This window comes from Natrix helvetica, assembly GCF_964273705.1.
Source record: "Natrix helvetica genome assembly, chromosome: 5".
In the NCBI taxonomy this organism is placed as follows: Eukaryota; Metazoa; Chordata; class Lepidosauria; order Squamata; family Natricidae; genus Natrix; species Natrix helvetica.
Window position 1 is genome coordinate 78,878,849 of NC_138551.1, and position 24,255 is coordinate 78,903,103.

Consider the following 24,255-nt stretch of genomic DNA (forward strand, 5'->3'; position numbering starts at 1 on the left):
CTCCATAAAAGTAGGCAGATTAAACACGGGACTCATATAAAGAAGGATTAGGCCGTTACTATTTAGGAAGTGAGAGCTTTTTAAACTCCTCTACCTGCACATTCTTGTATTTCAGCATTTCTGAGGTTTCATTCCAGTCTACTTAGAGATAAACTTGTATGGACGTTAATTTATCTTTGAGGTTGTTTGCAAACCCTCCTTAAGCCAACCACTGTTTTATTGCTTCACTGACAAGGTGTGCCAATACCTTCTCTGTTGTAACTTAAACAGAATTGTATGAACTTGCAGGAAATGACTGCACACGTCTACTTCACCGGGTGGAGCTTCTCATTCTGTGTCTGGTTAAGAAAGCACGTAGATCAAGTATAGGAAGACTATAGGGAACTTAAGGAAAATGTCTTTGGGCTTGTTTGCTCTTCACCATATTCCGCTAAAAAGGCTTTGAGGATCACATTTTGAAGAAATTTAATGAAAGGATTTCAAGTGACAACAAAAGGAAAAACATGGGGATACTATATTCACAGGTAAGTACTCTGTAGCCATTTACTACTATTTAAATGGGCGTCAACAGTAGCCATTAGGCACTGCAGCCAGTTTGATTTTGTTTTATCAAATTGAAGCAATCTGATAAATTGTCAAGTCTAAGGAATTGCATCTTTATAGAGAATCAGTTGTTAGTGGAATAATCAACAGTTTTCCATTAAAATATGAATTGAATTGAAGTTAGAAGGGGGAAATATTTGAAATTGGGTTGTGTGGCTTATGGAAATCAGAAAAAGTGGCTCATGAGACCTCTTGATCAGGGAGTTTGGAGCTGTTGGTTAAAGTTGGTAGTGGGAGATACAGCAATGAAAGTTCTATCAAGTGCTTGCTTGCTACCAATAAGAAAAAAGCAGATTTACATTCTCTGTATCTGTACAAATTAGTGAATGTTCTAATGACAAATCTAGTCTTTTTTTTTTAGTATAAGAAAGGGAATTAAAATAGAGCTAGATATTTAAAGCATATGCCAGTCCCTAAAATAGTCCAATAAGGACATAACCTGTTTAAAGCACTCTAACAGGAACAGCATGTTGAATTTGAGTTAGCAAAGAAAAATGTATAAACATAATAATGAAATATCTTGCTTCATCACCCTAACTAAAGGTTTCAGTTTACATTAGAAAGTATGAGCAGTATCTAAAACAGAAACTTAACTCCATGGTTATAGGTATATTGCCAAAACCTCTTCTAAGTTCCTATGTCTACATTTAATTCCAAACCTGATTATGTGCCATCAATTATGTATTCACTCTTAGCAGCCACAATGATATATTTTCTTCCTGATCCTTCACATTTTCCAATGGTGCACCCATTATTGCTTTAATGAGTCTTTCTTTATCTCCTTGTGAATAGTTGTCCTCTTCTCTTTCTCTCTATCTTTCCCATAACTATAGGCTTATCCAGAGTTACATCTTTGCATAATACGTTTCATATTATATATAGATATATATGTATGTATGTATGTATGTATGTATGTATGTATGTATGTATGTATGTGTGTTACAACCCCTGGTATGACTAAAAACAACTGATAAGGAACAGAGCCCGTGGCTTAGTGGCTAAAACTCCTGCCTAAGATATATACAGCCCGGGTTCAAATCCCAGTAAGGGTATGGCTAGCTGATGAGAGCTAATTAGCTCGAAATAGATCTATACTAGTCTCCCTTTATTTATTTATCAGTACAAATATAACACAAATTATATATATATATATATATATATATATATATATATATATATATATATATATATATATGTGTGTGTGTGTGTGTGTGTGTGTGTGTGTGTGTGTGTGTGTGTGTGTGTGTGTGTGTGTGTGTGTGTGTGTGTGTTTTCGTAGATTTTCACGGGTGTAGGTATGCTGGTTTTGTTGTATTCGGGTCTTTTCTCGTGTAAGGTTGAGATTGTCTTTGCAACGTTTCGGCAGGATCTCACCTGCCATCTTTAAGCTGTGGGCTTAAAATTTTATATTTTATATATATATTTGCATACTTTGTGCCTGGTCATTTGTGCTTTAAGTGAGGACTCTGATTATTCACTGTATATTTGCTATAGCTATATTTATATAGCTATCCCTGATATTCCCTGGAGTCTTCCTGGAGTCTTCTCCATTAATACAGTTCACAAGTATTCTTCCTTTTTAAAATCCAACTTTCACTTCCACAGAGCCTTTATTGATTACATCAAACTGGCTTACAATTCCAAGCTTAAAGAATAGTAAAAAGGTATGTGTATTTTGGGATTTTGTAATGATACATTACAAATCAGGGAAGCGGCGGCTCGGTGGCTAAGACGCTGAGCTTGTTGATCAGAAAGATTGGCAGTTCGGTGGTTTGAATCCCTAGCACCGCGTAACGGAGTGGGCTCCCATTACTTGTCCCAGCTTCTGTCAACCTAGCAGTTTGAAAGCATGTAAAAATGCAAGTAGAAAAATAGGAACCACCTTTGGTGGGAAGGTAACAGTGTTCTGTGCACCTTTGGCATTTAGTCCTGCCGGCCACATGACCACAGAGACATCTTCGGACAGCGCTGGCTCTTCAGCTTTGAAACGGAGATGAGCACCGCCCCCTATATTCAGGAGCGACTAGCACATATGCGCAAGGGGAAACTTTACCTTTTCCTTTAGTATGTGGCAATGATCTTGGGAGACACGAGGAAGAGCCACTGTCTGATAAATTAAATTTTAGTCTAAAAGAGGAGGTATGGTAAAAGAATCTCAGAAGGAACCATCCATAGTTTTTGGGAAAGTAAAAATGAGGGATGGAAGATGTGTTTTCAGACTTGCAAGATTCTGCTAATGCATTTTTACAATAAAGGTTAAGCTAAAATTCCTGGCTTTTTGCCTTGATTACCTCACAAGGTTAACAGATACAACTCTCTGTCGTTGTTCAAGGAAAATTAATTTTACATTTAAAAACTTATGAAAACTCTGTAACTAGGGGAGAAGATCCCTATTTGTTAAAAGTAATGAGAGAAAATCCAATTTGGATTCCGAAACCCACTTATCTATAAACACACCTGTTTGTAGTATACGCATATCCAGTTGAACTGCATTCCATTTCAGAAATGATTTGGATTTCTGAATCCTTCACCTGGGTTATTGTAGCTTTTGTTCATCCGCTGTCTTGAAATGCAAAATGAAGACATGCGGTGATACCAAAGCACAATCCATGCTGATGAAACTCTTGTATATAAAACATTCCCAGGTAAAAGAGACAGTCAGGATGATATAAAGATAAAAGTAAAGGATTCTGCTTGCACATATCTGCTAGTCGTTCCTGACTCTAGGGGTCGGTGCTCATCTCCGTTTCAAAGCCGAAGAGCCAAGGCTGTCCGTAGATGTCTCCATGGTCATGTGACCAGCATGACTAAATGCCAAAGGCGCACGGAACGCTGTTACCTTCCTACGAAAGGTGGTTCCTATTTTTCTACTTGCCTTTTTACATGCTTTTGAGCTGCTAGGTTGGCAGAAGCTGAGACAAGTAATGGGAGCTCACTCCATTATGCAGCACTAGCGATTCAAATCTCTGAACAGCTGACCTTTCTGATTGACAAGCTCAACATCTTAGCCACTGAGCCACTGTGTCCCAGGATGATATAAGTGTCCTCTAAATTAGAGGGGCCCACACCTTGTCACAAAGATGCCAGAATGATGAAACATGGTTTGTGTTATTATAATCCACCATTTCATATCAGTGTCATGACAAGGCACAGTAATACATAAGGAATGGACTTTATTTCCCATCGTTAGGCTATTCCAACAGTGGAGGTTTTTAAGAAGATGTTGGATAACCATTTGTCTAAAGTGGTGTAGGGTTTCCTGCCTGAGCAGGGGGTTGGACTAGGAGACCACCAAGGTCCCTTCCAACTCTGCTATTCTATTCTATTTCATTCTATTCCTGTTCCTGTTCTGTTCTACCATACTCTACTCTACCCTACCCTACCCTACTCTATTCTTAATTTTTGTTTCTTTGGAGCTTTGCCATTCTCTTCCACTCTCCTAGGAGAGAACATGCCACCAATATATCTTTATATCATGGCATAAAAAATAACCAGGATAAATGTTGCCTTTCTTTTTCTTTCTGTAAGAACATGCCATTGAAAAATGCTGCCACTAAGCAGTGTCACCGATTCATTTAAAGTATTTACAGCTGATGATTTTTCCTTCAGAAAAGTTAGTTACCTTTAGGTGGTCCTCGACTTACGACTACAATTGAGCCCAAAATGTCTGTTGCTAAGTGAGATAGTTGTTAAGTGAATCTTGCCCCATTTTATGACTTTTCTTGCCACTTTGTTAAGTAAATCACTGCAGTTGTTAAGTTAGTAACGCGGTTGTTAAGTGAATCTGATTCCCCCCCCCTTGACTTTGCTTGTCAGAAGGTTGCAAAAGGGGATCACGTGACTCTGGGACACTGCAACCGTCATAAATATGAATCATAAATATGAATTTGGATCATGTGACCATGAGGATTCTGCAATGGTTGTAAGGGCAAAAAACGGTCACAACTCACTGTTTTCAGTGCTGTTGTAACTTTGAACCATCACTAAATGAACTGTTGTAAGTCAAGGACTGCCTGTATAGTTCAAAATGAGATAGCCCTACGCTAAGAGGATGGAGAAAGAAAAAAAAAAGAAAACTGAGATTCAAGTTCTTCATCCTTGGTGGGATCTTATAATTGCTGGCATTACGGCTGAACTGAAAGTTATTATGACAATTGACTTGAATTTGAATAACTCATAGAGTCAAATTGCTCTGTTCTAGAGTTGCCTTTATGTAGTTTCCTCTTTTCTTTCTCTCACAGAGATGGGCAGTCCATTTTGGACTGAAATTACGCAATTTCTGAAACCTACCGTATTTTTGGGAGTATAAGATGCACATTTCCCCCCCAAAAAAGAGGGTGAAAATCTGGGTGCGTCTTATACACTGAATACAGAATTTTTTGCCTCCTGAAACCCCGCCCCCTTCAATAAAATGTCCGTGCAAAGCCTTTAGGAGGCTTTCAGAGTGCTCCTAGGAGCTGGGGAGAGCAAAAACAAATGAAAATGGGCTGTTTTTTGCTTGTTTTTGCCCCCCCCCTAGTCCCCGGGAGTACTCTGAAAGCTCCTAAAGGCTATGCATGCCCTTTATTTGGCAAAAAACAGGACCGTTTTTTGCTTGTTTTTTCCCCAGCCTCCAAGAGCACTTTGCAGGTCTCTCAAACTCTCTGCATGCCCCGTTTTTTTTCCACCAAAGAATGAGACATGAGAGGGTTTGGGAGACTGCAAAAACTGTTTTTTTAAATTTACCTTTTCAAAATCTTGGTGCATCTTATACTCCGAAAACTATGGTAAATATTATAGCCTTGGAGAGGAGAAGGACGGATGGGCGTTTACCTTTTGATTGGTTATGATAAAACAACAACAGTTCTCACGTAACTTACAGCCTTTTTCACCAGCCTTTTGTTAAGCAGTTTACATTCCTTAGAGGGCTGCCAATTTCATATTCATTAACATTAGAAGTCAGGGCTCTCTGCATGGCACAGCCGATTAGACTTACAGATCTTGGAAACAACAGTCTATGTGTATGAATTGGAGACTACAAATCTTCGTTATGGCACGTGTTGGCCAGATTATGCCTTGTGGGAATGGCAGCCATGCCAAGCCCTGAAGTTCATGTGTCTAGCTTGTTGCATACTTTCAAAGAATAATCCTCCTGCTGCTGCTGCTTTTAGCTATTGTATATCCACTGCAGGATGAATGCCTCTTCTGCATGTTTCCAGTGAAGAGGGTCCTGAGCTTTCTTTTACCAATCAGGCCTGCAATGTTTGCTGATGTCGTCAATCCCTCATTGAAATCCCTCTCTGTTTTAGATCTTTGGAAAAATAGTTGCCCTTAAATTAAATAGTTGCCCTTAAATTGATTCCAGATGGCTACCTGCTTGAGTTATCGAAACGATTTTGGGCCTCCCAATCAAGCGTATGTTCTTGATGATTTCTTGATGGTCTCTCCTCCAAATAATAACCAGATCTAACCCGGCTTACCCTGTTTCCCCCAAAATAAGACCTCCTGGGATAATAATCCCAATTGGGCTTTTGAGCGCATGCGCTAAAATAAGCCTTCCCCTGAAAATAAGACCTCCCTGAAAATATTGCAACGCTGCAGCAGCCATGAGGTGACCACACTCGCCACCTCCTGCACTTCAAAAATAATAAGATCTCCCTGAAAATAAGGCCAAGTGCTTATTTCAGGGCGTCAAAAGAAAATAATTATCCTGTGCTATTTTCAGGGAAACACGGTAGGTATCTTTTTTTTTCAAAGTCATCTCAGTGCTGCCCTTTGCCTTAGTTAACTATGATGGACCTTATATCATGATCAGTTGTACAGTTTGCAATAGTAGTTATTTCCCAAATGACTCAAGAATTCTTATTTGGAGAATGGATGCTAAAGCATGAAGATCTCACTGTATCCTGCCCATTGGGCTTTACAGTGGGGGGGAAATGATTCAGGAAAAAACAAGAGTGATTGGTAACTCAGAGGTCACACCAGTAATTTTAGATTAATTGTTAATGTATTGGCACCACTTTGTGGATTTAATGTGGAACTGCAGCCTTAGTGCAATACTTATTCAAGTGGTCCCTAAATTGCACACTTTTAAAAACTATTTTACTTTACTTTAACATGTATATTAATTTCTTCATTACACATTTCTATCCAGTGTGATCCCTATTTGCATTAATTCTCCTGTGATATTTCCAAAAGTGCTCATCAAGTGCTGTGCTGATTTAATTTGATTTTAAAATAAAACAAAACGATGAAATAGAAAACGGCATTTTGATAAGATGTTAACTTTATTTCCAAGACAGTGTTTGGATACCAACAAAGACCCCAGAGCCATTCTTTGGAAATAAAAAAAACAGGGATGTTTGCAGTTTATTTATTTATTTTTAATTTTTTTGGGGGGAGGGGGTTCACCAAGAATTTGTTGAAAGCTGCAATCCCTTTTCTCCTCTCTTTTGTTTCTTTGTCTACCTCCAAACGTTTAGGATGACCCTGCTTGGTGTAAATCAGTTTGGTGGTAGTGGTTAAGGCATTTGGCTAAAATTTGGGAGACCATGATTTCTAGTCCTGCCTTAGGCATAGAGCTAGCTGAGTGACCTTGAGCCAGTCACTTTCTCTTAGCCCTAGGAAAGAGGCCTCTTGGAGGGGGACATGCTGGTATCAGGGTTTTGAAAGTTAAAAAGCTTTCAAAAGAGCAAGTTGTATATGCGTGATAAGACCCATGTGTATTAGTTTATAGACACCAATTTGTTCTTTACCTCATGGAAGTGGTAAAGAACTTTCAACTTACAGTAATCATCTGTTGGTGAAAGTTCATTTATTTAGCCTGCATTAGAATTACAGGTACTGTATTTTTCAGACAATAAGATGCAGTGATGTATAAGATGCACCAGATTTTGAAGAGGTAAGTAAGAAAAAAAGTTTTTGTCCTCCCTGGCCCCCAGGAGAACTCTGCAGGCTTCAGCACGGCTGAGGGAAGGCAAAATGCCCCTGTTTTTCACCAAAACCTGCAGAGTGTTTTGGGGGGGTAGGGGGGAAAGGCAAAAACACCTCTGTTTTGGTGAAAAATGGCCCGTTTCCACCCACTTTTCACAAAAATGGGATGCGGGGGCAGGCCTTTGGGAGGCAAAAAATGGCTGCATTCATTGTATAAGATGCACCAACATTTCCACGCTCTTTTTGGGGTGGGTGGGGGGAAGGTGCGTCTTATACTCCGAAGAATATGGTAATGCTAAACTTACGACCACAGTTGAGCCCCAAATTTCTGTTGCTAAGCAAGATGGTTGTTAAGTGAGCTTTGCCCCATTTTACCACTTTTTTTGGCAGAGTTGTTGAGTGAATCACTAGAGTTGCTAATAAACCAGTTGTTAAGTGAATCTGGCTTCCCCATTTGACTTCGCTTGTCAGAAGGTCACAAAAATGGATCACATGGCCTGGAGACACTGCAACCATCATACATATATGCCAGTTGTCAAGAGTTTGAATTTTGATCATGTGACCATGGGAATGCAGCAACAGTCGTAAGTGTGAAAAATGGTCAAAAGTGCCATTGTAACTTTGATCAGTCACTAAATAAATGCTTGGAAGTCGAGAACTAAGTGTATGTTGAAAAAAGTATGTGTGTTACAATTCGAAAGGGTGGATGAATGTGATGAAGTAAAGGTAAAGATTCCCCTCGCACATATGGGCTAGTCATTCCTGACTCTAAGGCGTGGTGCTCATCTCCATTTCAAAGCAGAAGAGCCAGCGCTGTCCGAAGACGTCTCCATGGTCATGTGTCTGGCATAACAAAATCCCAAAGGTGAATGGAACGCTGTTACCTTCCCACCAAAGGTGGTTCCTATTTTTCTACTTGCATTTTTACATCCTTTCGAACTTCTAGGTTGGCAGAAGCTGGGACAAGTAACAGGAGCTCACTCCGTTATGCGGCGCTAGGGATTCGAACTGCCGAACTGCCTACCTTTCTGATCAACAAGCTCATCGTCTGAGCCATAACCAACAATATATTTATCGTTTTCTCTTAAATCAAAAATTGTTGAAACTCCTTACTGAGATTCTCCTGCCTTTCTCTCTTTCCTTCCCTCAGCCCATTTGCCAGGCAGCTTACAATAATGACTTCAATGAACTTCAGCTCCTATTGGAAGAAGACAGAAATAATTTGAATATCCAGGACTATTTTGGTGGAGACACACCGTTAATCTGTGCATGCAAAAAAGGGCACAACAGAATCGTCAGTTACCTTCTGAAAATGAATGCTGATGTGAACATAAAAAATAAGGTGAGAGCAGCTACTGCAATAGGACCTCTTATTAGGTTGTTAAAACCAGGACCGTTGTAGAAAGAGAATAGAGGAAGGGTATGCTAGCTGAGGAATTCTGGGAGTTGAAGTTCACACATCTTATAGTTGGCAGGTTTGAAAAACACTGCTTTAAAATCATCTCTAAGCAGTGGTGGGATTCAGCCAGTTCAGGAGAACCTACTGTTAACTTTCTGAGCAGTTTGATGAACTGATTGTTGGAAGAAATCATTAGGGCAGAGAACCGATTGTTAAATTATTTGAACCCCACCACTGCCTCTAAGTTTTGGGGGCATATAGATTTCCTTTCTGAGTTCTGAAAGGTGAGACAGGAAATCCAGACACAGGCAAAACAAAGAGACATAACTAATATGTGAGGGTTCCAAATAGCATCCAAAAGTAAATCAGACTCCGAGGCAAAGTATTGCTCAAGGTTCCAATTTATTAAGAGAGCCATGTGGGCACATCTGGCAAAACCCAAATCTGAAGGCTTCCCGGTTTTCTCCACCCAATTGAAAGTCCAAGATCTTGCCCCTACACCCATGATTCCATCACATGGTCCAATCTTCCACTGCCATGCTGGTAGTTCCACCCATCCAGTTCCGGTCAGGTGCAGAGGTGCAGAGACAAAGGATGACCTTGGCTTTCTAGAAAGAATTTTGTTATGGCTACATAGCATCAAACTCGGTACAATTTCCCCTCCCATTTCCCCACAATAGAAAATGCATAGTAGAGTAATAGAAAGTGTGGCAGGCCAAAGATCCAAAAGAAAAGATGGCTGCAGACCTGACATAATTTTTATGGTAACCTCTATCTTGGTTTATAGATAAGATATGAGAAGAAGAGATCATTTGTTGTATTTTAAGAGATGGCTACTAAAATTCTTTATTCGTTGTGAGGAAAGGGAGAAATCTTTTCTTTTTCTTTGCTGTATTCTTATTTTTTCTTCCTTTTCTAGTTTCTTTTCTTTTCTGCACCTTCTATTTTTTTCCTTTTAATTCTTTTTAGTTTGTAGTATTTTTCTATTGTAATTATAATTTCTAATCACATCGTTAAAAATATCTAGATTTGTACATGTAATGTACGTGAAGCTTGCAACAACCACAACAAAAAGAATAACGTTTCAATTATCCAATTGTGGCTTTCCAGCTTTATTTTTTTTAATTATGGTTTGATGCAGTCAGCCAGAAGTTTAATCTGCATTTGGCCTTTTTTGTCCATCTGCTAAGTCTTTCCCAAGGACCTGAGATAGTTGTTTAATAATATTAAAAGTATCATTGTAGGATGTCAGTGGTTCTGAGTAATGCTGTCTTTTGCAATTGACTGATGGTGATTTTTCTCAATGTTGATGGTGTTTTTGTGTGGTGCTCCAGGTGTTTTGGAATTGCAGCCAAAGTACCTATTACTATTGCTGTTATCCATTATTATTATAGATGGTTGCACAGTTAGCCAGATGTTTAGACTGGATGTGGGATTTTTATACATCTGTAGGGTTCTCCCTAGGAATCTAGGATAAACCGATATTGTTTGATGGTGTTAAAGATATTATCGCAGGATTATAAACTGTTCCAATTATAGCTGACATTTGCAATTGACTGCTGGTGATTTTGTCAATGTCAGCGGTGCTCTAGCAGATGTTTTAGAATATTTTTTGCTTTGTTTTGCTATAGTCATTCTATTTCTATTTGCAAGGCTTTGCATTTTGTGATTTACTCCAGTTGTGAAGTCCTGGATGTTTTGTGGAAGGTGCTTGTGTGTTTGAATTCTAAACCCCCACTTTTATTATTCCTTTCTTATGAATGTTTCTGGGAAACGGGGGTACAATATCATAACCAGCACTAACAAACATTGCGTTTTCACGCAGGTTATTGTGATGCCTTGTCTGCCTTGTCATAATTTCATTTTAATTATTTCATTTCTTACATTACCTGTCTTTTGGATATTAATGGTTTTGTGCCCCAGATAGAATCCATAGGACCTTATTTGTTGGACTATTGTAATGTGCTCTACATGTGGCTACCCTTGAAGAGTATTTGGAAGCTACAGCTGGTGCAGAGTGTGGCAGCAGAGGGATTTTTGCCCCCCCTCCCCCGAATGGCCCCTGTAACGCCATTCCTCCATGAGCTGCATTGGTTGCCCATCTACGTCCAGGTGCAAATTAAAGTGTCGGTGAATGTCTTCAAATGTCTTCATGGCATGGGCCTAGGTTTCTTGAGGGACCATCTAATCCCACTGGAAATGGCCCATCCCCCTACTGCTGGCAGAGGAGGCATTCTGTGGGTCCCATCAGACAGATTATTCTCTGCTGTTGCTCCTGCCCTCAAGAATATCTTGCCTCCATCCCTGATGTGATGTTGGCCCCATCCCCTCTCTCCTTTCGTAAGGACCTAAAGACATGTCTCTGCCAGTTGGCCTGGGGCCCCAATGGGGAAACAGCATAGTGGAGGTGGTTGATCGAATAACAATACATCCCATCTCCCCCTACTCTATTCTGCCCTCCCCACATTTTAATGCTTGATTTTAATTTACTTATGTTTTAATGTATGTGTATAGACACATTTTTATGATTGTAAGCTACCCAGAGTTACTCTATGGTATGAATGGGTGGCCAATATACTGTATTTTATAAATACATTTGCAGCTTTCAGAATTTCCTTTGGTTATGCAATCAAAATGTTTTAGTAAAATTCCAAGAATTGGCAGAGGGCTTTTGCTTTTAAGAATGATTTAAAGAGTTGTGCATTAAGACAGATGACAACGATAGGAAATGATTAAAAATTTGAAAGAGAGGCATTTATAAATCCCCCTTAAAGTTGATGTAATATTTGTACTATGTTGAGAAATAAATTCCATGGATGTGGAGTAACCATGGGAAAATCTTGGCTCTGGTGACTTGTTGGAGCTAAGCTTTGTAGGATCTAAGTGGGAGATGCTAATCTGCAAGAAGGCATTCTTCAGAGCTCCTGAGGTCAAATCATTTGAGGCTTTACAGATAATAAGAACTACAGAAATAAATCAAAATTGCAACCATGCTGCAACATGGTTACTATGGGGACCAATCTGCTGCAACACTGTGTACCAGCTGAAGTTCCAAAAACACGTAAGGGAAGCCCTACGTAGAACATAGTAGAAAAATAAAACTTGGAAGTTATCTGTCCATGCACTACTGTTTTAAAGCTAGTTGTATCTAGGAATGGGTGCAGCTATCACCCAATGAGTCTTTTGTTTCCTTCTGGGGGATTAGGAGAGATCTAGATTCAGAATTACTGCCCAAGTGTATATAATCTTTTAGGAGAGTATGATCCCATTGAGAAAGTTACTTAGTTTACTTGATAGTCATTGCACCTTGTACAAGGAAATTAAATGCCACCTTCAGTGTACGTTATACATAGAAGAATAAAGCACAAACAAACATCCTTCACATTCTATACAATTGAATTGAAAACCCCTGATATTGCATTAATATTGCACTCTGCAGTAGAATTCAATATAGTTATTGCTCTAGGATAGAAGCTGTTTTTCAGCCTATTTGCCCTTGTTTTTTTTTTAATCCGGTACCGTGTGCCAGATGGTAATAGTTTAAAAAAAGGGTGCCCACAAAGAGATAGATTTAAGAACAGTAGTGGGATTCAGAAAAATTTACTACCAGTTCTGTGGCTTGGTGGGTGCAGAAGGGGAAGGATACTGTAAAATCTCCATTCCCTCCCCACTCCAGGGGAAGGTTACTGCAAAATCCCCATACCCTCCTGATCAGCTGGGACTACAGAGGCAGAGAATAGATGGGGGTGGGGCCAATCAGAGGTGATATTTACCGGTTCTCTGAACTACTCAACATTTCCGCTACTGGTTCTCCAGAACTGGTCAGAACCTGCTGAATACCACCTCTGTTTAAGAATGTTTTGCGCTTTCTTAAGGCAGCAGGAGCTATGAAGCTCTTCCAAAGAGGCAAGAGGGCAACCAATGGTCCTCTGGGCAATGACGTTAACCCCCTGGAGCTCTGTCCCATCTGCCACTGTGCAATTAGCAAACCATACACAAGTGCAGTAAGTTAAAATACTCTCTATGGTGCAGCAGTAGAAGGTCACCAGGATAAAAATAAATAAGGGAATTTATTTCACTTATCTGAAGGGGATGGAATGTTAAGAAATATCATATGTATATGTATATGTATATGTGTATGTGTATGTGTATGTATACGAATACATGAATGAATGAATGAATGAATGAATGAATGAATGAATGAATGAATGAATGAATGAATTGGCTTTCTAGAGCCAATTTATTGCCCCTCATCCAGTCTATTATTTTAAAAAAGAGATTCTTGAGTCACATTATTGCCTGATGAATCTGGGAAAGAGATATTGCTTTGAATGTTATCATAGCACTCAGTGCAAACATCTGATGCTATCTCCAGCAGTTTCATATATACAGTATGTTTCAAAATATCAGGAAGAAAATAGCTGTCAGGCCTGTCTTGGCTTGGATATTCAGGAAAAGAAAGACCCTCGACTCCATTTTTAATGAAAGGAATAATTTTTACTGAAGACAAGTGGTTTCAATGTAGCAAAGCCAGATCTGAGGATTTTCTGCACAACCTTGGTGATTTTTCCTTCTCCCGCGCCCTCTCCCCTTGGTCATCTTGGCTGTATCCAATAAGATTCCTATTAGGTGTTTTGGTATCAGGTCCATATTTTACACCCCTTTGAATGGGCATTTTGCTTTCCCAGGCTTGTGTCCTTGGATCTGTCAATTGTTGTCTCTAGATACCGTCTCTGGATCTTGTCATTTCCCCCTCCCTACCTTCCCATTCCTCCTCGCCACATTTTATGGCAGGCTGCCATCAAAGCAAAGCAAAGCTGGGCTGAAGCAGTTTGATACCAGATCTGACAAAAGCTGCTAGGCGGGCCAACATAATCATACTCCTTCTTTCTCTCTCTCTCCAAATGAGCATCATACATCAAGATGATTAAGGCAACCTGAACCTCATTGCCTGCTAAAACTTGATTCCATCTAGCACTGCCTGATAATTGATTCCACCTAGTACTGCCTGAAACTAAGTAGACACCACCTTTGATTGCTTTGAAAACATGGAACTTTAGAAGCTCACCTTAATTACATTATTTAAGAGATTAAGTGAGGACTTCTTGAAGATGGCTTTTAAAAGGATGAAACCTCCCTTCCCTAGAGGAGATATTAATAATGTTTGTCAGGCCAACTCCCAGAGCTTTCTGGTAAATAGATACAAGCCATGTGAGGCAAGGATCAATATAATTGAAGTTGTGAATGCCCCAACACTGGAAGTCTTTAAGAAGATGTTGGATAGCCATTTGTCTGAAACGGTATAGGGTTTCCTGCCTAGGCAGGGGGTTGGACTAGAAGACCTCCAAGGTCCCTTCCAACTCTACTATTGTATTATTGTAATATGTGTGTTGTGACCCACCAGCGGCCAGTGGAGCTTGCAGCAGATTAGGACAGTGAGAAGGTTGAGGAGGAACATGGGCGGGGGAAGGAGTCTGGGGAAGGTTCTGATGATGGCTCTGTGCCGGAGGCAGAAAGGGGGCCAGAGCCGTATGCCAGTTATCAGCTGCCTTCAGAGTCAAACATCAGTGAGGCAGGTGAACAGCTGGAGCCCGTTCCCAGTGTGCACATGTGAAAAGTTGCCAGATGAAGAGAAAACAGCTAAAAAACAGGGGTTGACTTGGGAGTAAGGCCACAGGTGGACGATGAATGGCCCCTCCCAGAGGAAATAAAAGAGGAGCGAAGGGGGAGTGGAAATTGCAGGAGACAATTAGTTCACTTAATTGGTTCATGACTCTCCGAAACTCCTTGCCAAGTTTTGCAGATATTGGCCTATCAGCTCTCCAAGCCAGATAAGTTCTGTGACTGTAAATCCTCCCTTGAAAGACTTAGCTAGATGTGAATGAGCAGAATTCACAATAAATCAATAAAAGGGTTTTTTGTTGGGACAAGGAGTTTGCTCCATGGTCAGAACAATGTGGTAGATTTTAGTTCTCTGAATAAATTATCCAGGTCCTCAAAAACATGCAAATTTTAATTTATACATTATTCATGTATGAATTAGGAAAAAAGAAGAAGGCTGCAAGTGGGTCTATGAGAATTCACCACTGTCAATCCACCATGGCCAACTTGCCATGGCCAACTTGCCGCAGGACAGCTTGCCATGGCCATCTTGCCATAGGACAATTCAATGTGGGACAAGAGTTACACTCATATCAAAGAAATACTGGAATAGAATAAAAAAGAATGTAAAAAGAAGGACAGAATGAAATGTGAATGGCAAAAATTTATATAATTTTTATTTTAAGTAATTAAATAGAATTGTTCAATTGTCCTGCAACATGTTGGCCCATGGTGAGTTGGCCGTGGTGAATTATCTCACAGTGAGTTGGCCATGATGAGTTGGCTGCAGCAAGTTGGCCATGATGAGTTGTCTTGCAATGAGTTGGCCATGATGAGTTGGCCATGAGTTGGCCGCAGCAAGTTGACTGTGGCAAGTTGTCCCATTCCCACTGCAGGCTGATAATAATTCATGTAAGTTCTAGTCTTTCCTCGATTCCTTATTCCTTATTATTATTTTCTCAATCAGACCCTTATTTCTTTCCTTTTAACTGAGAGTAACTCTCCTGGAACCGAGAATATCCCCAGGGTAATTTCTGCAGTGGGAAAGCATCAAAAACCTTTCCAAACTGGCATCAAACAAATCACAAATAATTTATGGTAGATGGAATGAGAAACTGCCTTCAAACTCTTTCCTTTCTCTCTAGAAAGAAAGAACCTGTTTGCACTACGCAGTCAAAAAACGATTTGGTTTCCTTGATTATTTGCTCATCATACTTTTAATGCCTGTTATGCTACTAGGATATCTTCTCATGGTAAGTTCCAGGTCAAACAAGTATCAAATGATGTCTACAGTTATATCCGTGTGCCCTGTTCTGTCTACCACCTAATCATGGTTGTTGAAGTTACATGTTTTAGATTTAGATTCAACTCAGCAAGGAGTTTTGGTCTCTAAGGGTACCATAATTCCTTTTCCTGACTCAAAGAGGAAACTGTGATTTATCTCAATGAAGCACTTCATATTGTTTCCATGTGAAAATTAGTCCTTACACAATACAGTCAGTCCTCAACTTACCACCAACACCAAGCACCACAATTTCTGTTGCTAAGCAAGATAGTTATTAAGTGAATGTCACCCCATTGTACAACTTTTCCTGCAGTTCTTAAGTTAGTAACACAATTGCTAAATGAATCTGGCTTCCCCATTGACTTTGCTTGTCAGACATTTATAAAAGATGATTACAGGACCCCTGGGGCACTGCAATCCTCATAGGTGTGAGTCAGTATGTTTGAATTTCATTCATGTGGCCATGGAGATGCTGCAAAGGTCATAAGTGTGAAAAACAGTCACTTTTTTCAGTGTTGCTTTAACTTTGAACACACTGTTGTAAGTTGAGACTACCTGTAGTGAAAAATTATATGATAGCGTTGAAAAAGCAAAGAACAGATGGGAAGAAACCAGTCCACTCAAAAGACAGGGCTAGATAATCTGATATATAGGACAAGACTGAGAAAAAGGTTTTCTGGGAGATTGGGATTTTTTATATGTATATACTTCACTTTTGAAAGTTGCAGGGATTCTTGATAATGACTTTCTCATTTTTCTTATTGGAAGATATTGGATTGCAATGATCTTCTAATGGATTCTAATGATTAGAATTTTCTCTGCTTGGTAAAATCTGCCATTCAGCCCTCCCTAGAGTCTCTTATCTCTTGCTTCTGTCTCTGGCAAAACTCCCAAAAGGCTTTTTGTAGGAGCTGCACACTGTATTTCCACAGACTGTTCCCAGTTTTTTTTTAAAGCACCAGAAATTTAGAACAGCCTTAGAGCATCTTCTTAGCATTAGCCAGCTCTCTCTAAAATCAAAAGAGGTTCCTGGGCATACAGAGAAGACCAACAGTGATGATGAGGGTCTGAAGGCTGAACCATACAATGAATGATTGAGGGAACTAGATATGTCTAGTCTAATGAAGAAGAGGACTGGGGGAGATGTGATAGCAGTCTTCCAGTACTTGAGGGGCTGTCACAAACAAGAGAAAGTCAAGTTATCCCCCAAAGCATCTGAGAGCAGGAGAAGCAGCAACGGGTAGAAATTAATCAAGGACAGATAAACCTTGAACTAAGAGGTTTCTTGAGAGTGAGAATAATTACCGTATTTTTGGACTATAAGATGCACCTTTTTGTGAAAATGTCTGTGTGTCTTATAGACCGACTATTGCTGAAGCCCTGCCCAACCACCGGCCATTTATAGGCCTCTGAATGCCCTGTTTTCAGGCCTTTTATGGCCGTTTTTGAGGATTTTTGGGGGCGTTTTGGAGGCTTTCTCAGCCACTTTTTAAGGTTTTTTTGACCCATTTTGAGGCTTTTTTCGAGCCATTTTTGAAGCTTTTTTCAGGCTGGTTTTTCCCCCCCCCAAAAAAAAAGAAGCTGAAAATGGAGCTTGGGAGCCCTTTCTCACTTGCAGAGTGCTCCGGCCACCACAGGCACCCCCAACATGAGTAACATTGAGCTGGTCGTGACCCCCTGGTGTCCCCCCCCCCAAGATCAAACACAAACCTGATGTGGTCCTCAATGAAATTGAGTTTGACACCCCTGACCAAGATGTCCTCAGCTGGATTTGGATAAATGTATAAGAGAAAGTCTTTATTAGCTGACTGCTTGATATGACAATGTTACCCATTTCCCAATAATGTTCCATTTTTTTTCCTTTCGCACCCCTAAAATCTTCTAAACAGATTTCTAAAAGTAAGCAGAATGAACACCTCATCAAGATGCTGCTTAGAGCTGGTGCATATGTTAACGCTCAAGATGATGTAAGTGCATCTATTCATATACTTGAACTGTATCTAGATTACAGTTTGGGAGGTAGCTGGATGTGACACATAAAAATCTCTTTGTTTTCCTAAGGATGAGGCAGGACAGAACCATTTCCCCCCTATGATTTCCCCTATATCAGGCCTGTCAGACTGGTGGCCCACAGGCCTGATGCATCACGTACAGGCCACACCCACCCCAGCTCCGCAAAGGCAAAAAATGTTGTGATATGTCATGCTACATATCAGATGACACGATCGAGTTTGGCAACTGTGCCTTATATGGAGAGAAAATGCGAGCAATTGCTTCCTTCTTTTTGTCTGGAACCCAAGCCAACCAACTTACATGAGCTCAATCGGGTTCAAGTAGACTAAAATATTTCACCCTGCCACCTTTTCAGATTTTCTCCAACTTTGCCATTTCCCTGGCCCATTGTTCAGATGTTATTTCCCCCCCCCTGGTTTTTTTCCTTAAACCCCCCCCCTCCACAAAATAGAAAGCAACCAGGGAAAATGGGATCCAATTAGATCCAGTTGGCTGGCTGCCAGTTGTGCCCTTCCTCTTATCAACCAAGTGGCTCTGGGAGAAGTACATCAATCAAAATACTTGTGCAGTACTGCAAAATTACCACAGAGGGTTTGAAGTGTGAGACTGGTGCTATTAGATTTAACAATTTTATATGCAATAGGATAATTTAACATGTTTTCTCAAGGGCAATTAGATAGAATGAGGATGTCTTCCAAATACTGCAGAAGTCTACTAAATAGTCATGTAGTTAGGTTGCAGCAGAGGTGGGTTCCTGCTGGTTTGGACTGGTTCAGCCGAATAGGTAGTAACTCGACCAGACATGTGACCGTACCGGTTCTACCCTGGGCACCGCCATCTTTATTTTCTGTTTTGGCGCAGAACAATCTTCATTGAAAAAAAATGTATTTTTTTCTCTTTTTTAATGGTGTGCGAATGCGCAGACCTTTTAAAGTGCAAATGCGAACCCACCTGGAGCAAATATTTTTGGGCACCGAACCGATTGTAATGCTGGCAGGAACCTACCCCTGGGTTGCAGGTACTGTTCTTGAAAAAAAGAAAGTGCTAAGTTTCTTTTTCATTAAAACCCCAAAGCAAAACAAACAGAAGAGGTGGTGAAGAGTTCAGCTCTTTAGCAATTAATACTTGTCTCCTTGAACAAGTTTACTTCTGCTTGAACTGTGTGGCTTCACCTGCTCCAACTCTCTAATTAAAACCACACAATATTGCATAGTAGGATTATTCAAATCAGAGTCAAATCTTATTTTTATTTCAGTCTGGAAATAATATAAGAATATCGTTCAATCTGTCCTGGTATAATACTCAATTTCAGGACTATGATGAAACTCTCAAGGCAATTAAGGAATACAAGTTAACAGTTGCAGAAAATAATACAATTGAACTAATTCAAAAACAGTTGGCAGGCCATGTAAACTCATCCTTGGTTGCAATCTAATGCATCGTTTGAAGAAGTTGCTAAATTTTATTTTTAATTTTGCAGCCCAATGAAGACTGTTTAAATTCTGCAATATATATTAATTTTTTAAAAGTTTTCATTTTTTAATTTTTTTAAAAAATCTAGTTTATTTTATTTATAGAGCCATTTTGCAGTAGAGTAGAATAAAGTTACCTGCAATATATCAATGGCGAAACTAAAGGTGGATGAAACAATAGACCAAAAGTATAAATACATGATAATTCAAGAGCTTGTGTGAAAGAACTCCTTTTTTTTTAATTTTATACCTACTGAGAAGGATATTAGGGTAAGGGTACAACTTGTTCCTGAAGAATACTGTATGTATTATGTTTTTTCTCTAGTCAGGACGGACCTCTCTCCACTACGCTTGTGAAATGAAGAACCAATCCATCATTCCATTATTAGTTGAAGCAGGTGCTGATGTTTCCATAAAGGACAAGGTATGAAAAAGTAGTCTTATTACAATTTTGATCTCTAGCTCATCCTCTGTGATTTGGACTATTCCTCTACTAAGAAAGAGGAATCTATTTTTTTATTTTAGAAAAGAATATATAGATATAAGTGGGGTTCTTTTTTAATGGAGCAGTACGTTGGCTCAATGGTTAATGGTTAAGATGCTGGAAAGCTGACAGACAGGGTTGAAGAGCTGTGTGAGCTTTCATTTACATCACCCCAGCTCCTGCCAATTTAGCAGTTCTAAAGCATGCAAATGTGAGTAGATAAATAGGTACCACTTTAGTGGGAAAAGTTTTTCTGTTCTGTACTTTCATGCAGGCCACATGATGACAGAAGCATATCTCAGACAATGCGGGTTCCCTACACTGAGAATTAGAGATAACACAATTATGCAAACACAAAGGAAGTGGTTGTGTGATTAACAATAGATCCCACTTCTCCCACAACCTGCCCCTGTCCTCCCCATCTTTAATTGGATCATAGTGTTTGGCTTGTTTTAACTTACTTATGTTTTATTATGTTTATATTTATCATTCATGATTATAAGCTGCCCAGTTTCCTTGTGATTCGATAGGCGGAGAAAGAAAGGAAGGAAGGAAGAAAGGAAGAAAAAGTAAGAAGGAAAGAAAGAAGGAAAGAAAGAAAAAGAAAGATTGGTTATTACTTCCTCCCGGAACTCGTAACATTTGCTTCAAAAGCCATTATTGGATACTATCCAAAAAAAAAACCATTCTTCTTAAGTTACAATGAAATCTTGGCAATAGTACTCTTTCAAATATCTAAAGTTGGCCAAGTAAGATATCTGTGGAGATTCTCAGTCATCCAGGTCATGGTTATCCCAAAGGTGCTTTTTCAAGAGGCAACCGGACTTTCTTTGAGGACATTTTGCTTCTCATCCAGCACTGACTAGATGGGGGGAATGGAAGGATAGAAAGACACTATTCTGTTAGAATTGAAGAAGCTTGTTGGATGAGAAGTGAAATGTCTTCAAAGAAAAACAAGAAAGTCCAGTTGCCTCTTGAAAAAGCACCTTTGGGTCGGCCAAGTTAGATTTTATCTATGTTGATGGTTTCTTCATTCATTATTTTCACCTTTGTTCATTTTCTCTCTTTATTTCAGGATGGAGAGACTCCATTGGACATAGCAAGAAGATTAAAGTTCGTCAACATAGAACACATATTAAAGAAGGATTCTTAGATCATTACATCAGACATTGTTAGAAAAGCTGATTCATGGGGCCGATTCATTGCAATAAATGTAATTCCTTTTACAATTTCAAGTGACATCAAGCAGCTGATAAGCTTATGCAAAAGAATAGACTGCATTAAATCCTGTTGTTGAGGGTGATAAAATGAAAATGTGAGCATCAAAATGTTGTTTTTATTTTCATGATTGTTTTCTTACTAAAGTGCAACATTTGTAAGAATGTAAGTCAGTGTTTTCCAAACTTGGCAACTTTAAGATGTGTAGACTTCAATTCCCACAATTCCCCAGCTAGCGGAAATTTAAACAGTGGTTGTCAATTTGAAAACCATTGGTATAGTATAAGCCATATTATTTATTTCATTAGTATTAAAGTATGCTATTTATATGTGTTGCAATCCAAAACAGATTTAGCAATAAAGATTGTCAGCGTTCCAAAGATCTGTTGTAAGTTGACTTTTGGCTTGACAAAAGGCGTGTGTCTATTTTGTTCTGAATATATGGAATAGTAATGGAACAAGGAACAAAGGTAGAGAAGGGAACAAGGGGATCAGCCATATTGAACTTAATTCTCACTAACAAAGAGCAAATGATAGAAGGTGTTGAAGCTATAGGAATCTTGGGGGCAAGTGATCATGCAATACTGGAATTCAACATTATGCAAACACAAGTAGTAGAACAAAGTCAAACTAGAGTGTTGGATTTTAAGGGAGCTAATTTCAATAAACTTAGAGAGAGCTTGGGAAGGATTCCATGAATGAGAATCCTCAAGGGGAAAACAACTCAAGAAGCTTGGGAAATTTTGAAAAATGAGATTATAAAAGCCCAGTCTAGCACAATACCAATGAAGAAGAAAAATAACGGCTCCCTAAAGAAACCAACATGGCTGCAAATAGAACACTCTGACAAATTGAAAGACAAAAAGGATAAATATTAAAAGTGGAAAGAGGGGGACATAACTAAGGCAGAATATCAGCAAATAGCCCGAGCCTGTAAAGATGAAGTAAGGAAAGCTAAGGCTCACAATGAAGAAAGACTTGCCACAAAAGTAAAAAATAACAAAAAAGCTTCTTCTAACATGTTAAAAACAAGAAAAAAGTCAAGGAAACAATTGTTCAATTGCTGGGAGAAAGTGGCAAGAAGGTGACAAGCAACAGGGAGAAAGCAGAACTATTTAACTCATTTTTTGCATCTGTCTTTACACAAAGGGAAAAAACAGTCCAACCTACCAAAAACAGTACCACAAAAATCAGATTAGGAAAACAAGTTGAAATAGGGAAGAAAATGGTAAGTAAGCACCTGTCTACCCTAGATGAGTTCAAATCACTAGGACTGGATGAATTACACCCCAGGGTACTGAAGGAACTGGCAGTCGAGATCTCAGAACCACTGAACTATATCTTTCAGAGATCTTGGAGCACCTGGGAACTGCCACAGGACTGGAAAAGAGCTGATGTGGTTCCCATCTTCAAAAAAAGAAAAGAAAAAAAATAGATCCAGGAAACTATAGACCTATCAGCCTGACCTCAATACCAGGAAAGACTCTGGAAAAAATAATCAAGCAACGAATTAGCAAACACCTAGAAGTAAATAAAGTAATAGCCAAAAGCCAACATGGGTTTGTCAAAAAAAGATCATGCCAGACTAATCGTATTGCATTCTTCAAAAAAGTGACAAAATTAGTGGACCAGGGGAATGCCATCGGTATAATTTACTTGGACTTCAGCAAGGCATTTGATAAAGTAGACCATAACCTACTACTAGATAAAGTAGAAGAATGTGGGTTAGACAGCATCACTACCTGATGGATTCGTAACTGGCTGACCAACCACACCCAATGTGTAGTCCTCAATGGAACTGCATCTACATGGAGGAAAGTATGTAGGGGAGTACCCCAAGGCTCTGTTTTAGGCCCAGTACTCTTCAACATCTTCATCAATGATCTGGATGAGGGGATAAATGGGGAACTCATCAAATTTGCAGATGACATCAAGATGGCAGGAATAGCCAAACACTCCAGAAGATAGGCTTAAGATACAGAAGGATCTTGACAAACTTGAACATCGGGCACTATCTAACAAAATGAAATTCAATGGTGAAAAAAGTAAGGCTCTACATTTAGGCAAGAAAAACAAAATGCACAGATACAGTATAGGTCAGAAAAGGCGAACCTTTTTTGGCTCGCGTGCCACAAGTGGGGGGAGCGCAGGGGGGTCGTGTGCGGGCGTGCCACACCCATAATGCAACGTGCTATCCCCCCAGTGCGCATGCGCGCACAATGCGTGACCCCCACCATTTTTACATGCTTTTTTCGCCCTCCCCAGGGTCCAGAGGCTTTATAGGAGCCTGGGGAGGGCGAAAAGAGCCTCCCCGCCCCCCGAAGGCCCTCCAGAGGCTTCAGGAACCGTCCGGAGGCTTCCCTGAAGCCTTCGGAATGCTTAAAACCACCCTCCGAGCAAACCGGAAGTCACTTCCAGTTTGCTCGGAGGGTGGTTTTAAGCACTCCGAAGGTGTCAGGGAAGCCTCCGGACGATCCCTGAAGCCTTCGGAATGCTTAAAACGACCCTCGGAGGGTGGTTTTAAGCGTTGCGAAGGCTTTAGGGAAGCCTCCGGACAGTCCCTGAAGCCTCTGGAGGGCCTCCAGGGGGGCAGGGGGCTCTTTTCGCCCTCCCCAGGCTCCTATAAAGCCTCTGGAGCCTGGGGAGGGCAAAAAATGGTTTTTAAAAAGGTGAACTCAGCTGGCCAGCGCACGCATGCGCACTGGCCAGCTGACAGGGCAGAGCCCCGCGTGCCCTGACAAATGACTCCGCGTGCCACTTGTGGCACGCCTGCCATAGGTTCGCCATCACGGGTATAGGTGGTACCTTGCTCAATAGTAGTAACTGTGAGAGGGATCTTGGAATCCTAGTGGACAACCATTTAAATATGAGCCAGCAGTGTGCAGCAGCTGCCAAAAAAGCCAACACAGTTCTAGGCTGCAGAAACAGAGGGATAGACTCAAGATCCCGTGAAGTATTGATACACTTTATAATAGCTTGGTAAGGCCACACTTGGAATGCTGCATTCAGTTTTGGTCGCCACAATGTAGAAAAGATGTGGAGACTCTAGAAAGAGTGCAGAGAAGAACAAAGATGATTAGGGGACTGGAGGCTAAAACATGTGAGGGACGTTTGCAGGAACTGGGTATGTCTAGTTTAATAGAAAGAAGGACTAGGGGAGACATGATAGCAGTGTTCCAATATCTCAGGGGTTGCCACAAAGAAGAGGGAGTCAAACTATTCTCCAAAGCACCTGAGGGCAGAACAAGAAGCAATGGGTGGAAACTAA

General features: G+C 40.1%; 1 protein-coding gene across 1 annotated transcript; it reads left to right on the forward strand.

Moving 5' to 3' along the window:
- Nucleotides 1-292: 292 nt before the first annotated feature.
- ANKRD22 (ankyrin repeat domain 22) lies at nt 293-21,367 on the forward strand. Its single transcript, XM_081955687.1, has 6 exons — nt 293-524; nt 8,666-8,857; nt 15,661-15,768; nt 17,690-17,767; nt 19,611-19,709; nt 20,845-21,367. Exons 1-6 carry the CDS (start codon nt 504-506, stop codon nt 20,920-20,922), a joined length of 576 nt encoding a protein of 191 aa, XP_081811813.1. The 5' UTR covers nt 293-503; the 3' UTR covers nt 20,923-21,367.
- Nucleotides 21,368-24,255: the final 2,888 nt, after the last annotated feature.

Coding starts and splice junctions, on each gene's coding strand:
- ANKRD22 (XM_081955687.1), top strand. CDS start 504: ATGGGGATACTATATTCACAG. Junction 15,769..17,689: donor TACTAGGATATCTTCTCATG/GTAAGTTCCAGG, acceptor TCTTCTAAACAG/ATTTCTAAAAGTAAGCAGAA. Junction 19,710..20,844: donor ATGTTTCCATAAAGGACAAG/GTATGAAAAAGT, acceptor TCTTTATTTCAG/GATGGAGAGACTCCATTGGA.